The sequence below is a fragment of the Garra rufa genome, chromosome 19 (genome assembly GCF_049309525.1).
Source record: "Garra rufa chromosome 19, GarRuf1.0, whole genome shotgun sequence".
NCBI lineage: Eukaryota > Metazoa > Chordata > Actinopteri > Cypriniformes > Cyprinidae > Garra > Garra rufa.
The window spans coordinates 8686046-8691128 of NC_133379.1; the positions used below are offsets into that span (position 1 = coordinate 8686046).

General features: G+C 38.9%; 1 protein-coding gene across 2 annotated transcripts in view; it reads right to left on the minus strand.

Annotated features, from left to right (window-relative positions):
• bod1 (biorientation of chromosomes in cell division 1) overlaps positions 1-4246 on the minus strand; it is an 11853-nt gene extending 7607 nt beyond the window's left edge. For both annotated transcript variants that reach the window (XM_073824507.1, XM_073824508.1), the window contains exon 1: positions 3917-4246. In XM_073824507.1, the coding sequence (XP_073680608.1) occupies positions 3917-4054 (138 nt within the window). In that variant the 5' untranslated portion in view covers positions 4055-4246. The remainder of the gene's footprint in view (positions 1-3916) is intronic.
• Positions 4247-5083: the final 837 nt, after the last annotated feature.

The following is a 5083-nucleotide window of genomic DNA, read 5'->3' on the forward strand; positions in this document are numbered from 1 at the left end:
AATAACGCGAGTCACTAAGTGGACATGATTAGCTGCTTGCTAGCAAGTTAGCCTGTTATATTACATACAATTTCACTTAACACATAAACAGAGTCGAGAGATGATTGAAGACAATAGCGAATTATTTGCATATCAAGGCTCGAGTGCGACCAGCATATTTGTATTTGCGCTGAGTGGAGCTTCAAAGATTTTCACATTGACTAATGTATCTCAAGTGTAGAGAGAGTGTAAATAAGAGACTGAATGGGCAGTAGCTTCGTTTATTATAATAGAGCTTTGTGATATTGCGAACTAAGGTGAGTGACAGCTTTTAATCATTTTTAAGGGAGTTTGTAAACGAGATATTGATTTATTATAACAGTTAAATAAACAAGAAGTTATTATTAAGTGACTTACATTGTCTCACTATAACACTATTGCCTGATTTTGCTCCATTTTGTCGTCAAAAGTGGTCTGAAACAAGTCACAGCTGAGCCGCTGCGCATCTCCACTCAAACACAGCGGTGTTTCGTTTATGAATGAACGTGCGTTTTTAAATGAATCTAGTGAAATGATTCAATTTCCCGTTCATTAAGAGTCACTTGCATTATTCTTGAATGAACCATCCGTTCAAACGAATCAAGTGAATATGATTCAGTAATTAAATCAGTGTCTTACCACCACCTGCTGGCAGATCGTTTCAGTTATTTAAATCATTTAATATTTCTGTGTTCAAAATTGTATATTTTTGTATACGATATAAGTCCAAGAGAAAAGCATGGAAATATATATTTTCCTCCCGTCTCATATTTATTTGTCTTACTAGGGATGGCGAAAACTAAAAAATTTCTTGACCGACCACCGAGCCTCATTAGCCGGTTGAAACCGGTTAACCGATTAGTTTAAAATATGGTACGCTATTTGAAATAACAGCCATTTCCAGCCGCGCCTGCAATTTCGCAACTCTGTCGCATCTGGCCGCGATCACACCGAACGCGTCTTTTAGTTCTAAAAACGCGAGGCGCACAGCACTGCCTTTTTTTTGGTGACTTTTAATAAAAGAGCGTGCTGCGTTTTTTTTATGTTGCTAAGCAACGACCAAAACAGCTGTCCTGTCAGTCAAATCAAAGGATTATAGCGCGAGAGCTCTAAAATCTTAGTTTTATGCTGTTAAGTAAACTGTCATATTAGCAGAAACCCTAAATAATACAGCTCCGGGTTACCCACGATAGACACAAAAGGTTTCTCCTCTATTTCTTGCAGTCTCCGGACTTTAAGCAACCGTAAAATTCCGTCACCACAACAGAAGGCCCGCCTCTCCATTCATTCGATTGGACAATGGAAAAGAACGCGAATGACGTTGGACGTTTTTCCGCTCAGAGTTGATTTTTTTTTTCAACTTCACGCGCTCAGAGCGCTCCTGCAAAAACGCGAGGCGCAGCAGGCGGTGAAAACGCGAGGCGCCTGGGACGCATAAGCAGCGCGTAGAACGCTCACTGCCAACAGAAAACCATTCAAAAGAGGCGCCTCCATCTGCAAAAACGCGTTCGGTGTGATCGCGGCCTCTCTCTGCCGCTCTGCCTCCCGCACACACACACACACACACACACACACACACACACTGCCACTCACGTCACTTTTTTAAAATCCCCTACAGCGCGAAACATGAGTCCCGCAAACGCGGCGCCGAGGAGCTTGTTGTATGTAATCGTAGGACAAATGGCTCCTTAGTTTCAAATGGTTTGGGTACAAGGTGATCGCTTTGAAAATAAAGGCGTTTGTCTAGGTTAGAAGCTCATTTGAAACATTGCCACGGCTCATTTAAGAAAATGACAGCTCCGAAGAGACGCCGCTTTAGTTGAGGTAGTGCTAACCATATTAAAGAAAGATGATGATCATCATCATCACCTTATCGGTTACCACTGAAATGTAGATGTAATGTATTTCCAAATCTAAGCCCATTTTATGCGGAATGTTGCCTAATAGACTGCAACATGATAAAACCAATGGATAAAACAGGCACCTTCAGAATGCGTAAAAGACGCACCGGCACTTTTTTTTTTAACCGACTACCGACAACTTTGACCGGTTAACGTTGATACGGTCAACCACCGGTCAAACGGTCATCGGTTAACATCCCTATGTCTTACAAACATTTACTGTGTCTGGTATGATAAGAATGGGGTCTGGTGCACTGATGCAGTTGCAATGTATACTGCAAAATATATGGTGCCCACATGGGCGTAAATTTCATTTAACAGTAGGGGGGGACAGTAAATATAAAATTTCTCATGAGCAATTTTGGAAGGGGACGCAAAATAATACAGTCAAATTGTACTTATAAAGATACACAACAATAAAAACTAAAACTAAAAAAAGGTTTACAATTTTATTTATAGTGAGGTTTGTTCGGACGTAACACAGTGCTCATTTAGTAAATGCACAGCTAAATGAAACGCCACACACTCGCGACGAGCGGGTCTCGAACCCGGGTCTCCGGCACGGGAGGCGGACGCGCTAACAAAAGGGCTAAAGGCTGGACCTACTGATAACGCTCGCTAGTTTATCTCTTGACATCAGGGAAGTAAGGTATACCTGCAACATTCTAATTGTGGCCGTTAATGTTAAGTTAACATTATGCCAAGTCGTCACAAATAAAACAATGCATGGGAAACGGCTTTGGCGTCTTGCATTGCATTATGCAACAAGCTATGGTAAACAAGCTAACCTTAACTAGATAAGTAATGTTTTAATTGCTAATATAGCAGATTGATGGAAAATTACATCGGTAATCAGCATCTTTGCCGCAACTAATTTATGAATGAGTCTGCATCAACTACATTAAAGAGAATCGCTTTATTTAAAGTTAATGAAATACCCTATTTACTGGAGTTCAGCATTAATTGAGCCGCAGCCACACACCTGACTCGTGTTATGTGTGTAAAAAGCAGGCAGTGGGCCAAACCACTGTAAGGAAGGGGAGGGGGAACTCAACTGTTTCTAAATGCATTTTTTGCGGGGGGTTTTTTCTACTTACACGAGTAGGTATACATACATATATTTTTCACAATAGAGAGTGCGATTTTTTTTTAAATAATTTTTTTAGAGGGGGGGGGGGACAACCCTCGGATGGGGGGGGACATGTCCCCCCCGTCCCCCCCGGGATTTACGCCCATGGGTGCCCATATATATTGTGGAAAAGCTGGGGTTTCTTTTCATGCTAAAAGTAGTAGGGGGGAAAAAATCGATTTAAATCGTAAATCGGATTTTTTGTGAAAAAAATCGGGGATTTTATTTTTAGGCCATATCGCCCAGCCCTAATAGATAGATAGATAGATAGATAGATAGATAGATAGATAGATAGATAGATAGATAGATAGATAGATAGATAGATAGATAGATAGATGAAAGAAAGACAGACAGACAGACAGACAGATAGATAGATAGATAGATGAAAGACAGACAGACAGACAGATAGATGAAAGACAGACAGACAGACAGACAGATAGATAGATGAAAGACAGACAGACAGACAGACAGACAGACAGACAGACAGACAGATAGATAGATGAAAGACAGACAGACAGACAGATAGATGAAAGACAGACAGACAGACAGACAGACAGATAGATAGATGAAAGACAGACAGACAGACAGATAGATAGATAGATGAAAGACAGACAGACAGACAGACAGACAGACAGACAGATAGATAGATGAAAGACAGACAGACAGATAGACAGATAGACAGATAGATAGATAGATAGATAGATAGATAGATAAAAGACAGACAGACAGACAGAGTTTTAAAACCGAGTGAGCTGCCTAAATAGACAGACTGTAGTCACATCTGAACTGTCTGGGACGTCTATGTGGGCAGTTCACCAGGTTTTGAGACACAGCCTCGATTGTTAATATGTACATATCTAGATTTCACCTTCGTGTCCACGTCTGCCAGACAGTCTCGTCTGAACTCATCAAACAGGCCTCTGTTCTTCAGGTGCTCCACTATGAGCGCGATGAGCCGCGGGTCTCCTGGAGGAGCATTGCTCAGATTGCTGCTGCCCTCTGCCATGAATTATTATCTGCTAACGTTTTACACTGGCCTCAATAACAGAGGAACACAAACCGTTCTCTCAGCCTTACAACGAATTCTGTCGCGATTAAAATGCAATATATGATGCTGGAAATAAATTAAACAACCGAAGTTCCTAGATGACAACAACAAAAGTAAATAAAAACGCTTCCTCGTCTTCTTCTGTGTTGCTGTGTGTAGATGCGTAACAGCTGACATACCGCCACCCACCGGCTACAAGGAGAGCAACACCTCGGTATACCTGTCTTTATAATATACAATAAATAAATAAATAAATTATATAATTGGGTCATTCCACAAAATCAGTTTCTTTTGCATCCCCAAGACTTAGATTTAATATAAGAACAAAAAAAAATATTATAAGATTTAATATAAGTACAAACAAATGTGCAATTTAAAAACATAACAATACTATGTATGCTTTCATCATTACATAAAAAAGCCATTTAAATATTATTTGAAATCATTTAAAAAGCATTTGTGCTGGTAAGAGTGAGGTTTGTGGCCTGTCCCTCACTATGATTTTTCTTTATCAGCAGGACTTTTAATTTGCAAAATGAAGGCAAAAAATAATAATAATAAAATAAAATACATTTGCTAATTGCATTGTTCTAAACATAGTCTCATTGTTAAGCAATGTTTTTGGCATTAGTATGCATTTTTTTTCTATTAAAAAAAAAAAAAAAAAACATTGGTGTCCCTTGGTTTTATGTCAGCCCTGTTCATCACATCAAAAAAAAAAATAAAAAAAATAAAATAAAATAAAACCTTGTAAAATAGGAGGTCACATCATCTCTCAACCAGGATTCCAACACTTAAAACACAAGCATGTCTATCTCACTCATCTATAATGTTCTATTTTTGATGATTTATGATGCTTGACTTAGAGGTGGCCATCATGCAATTTCAATTCTGTTGAAACATTTTTAAAATGTAAATTTAAACAATTTATTACATTTAATATAATCAATATCTATAAGTAAAAGCCTTTCAAAGTGTACAATATTT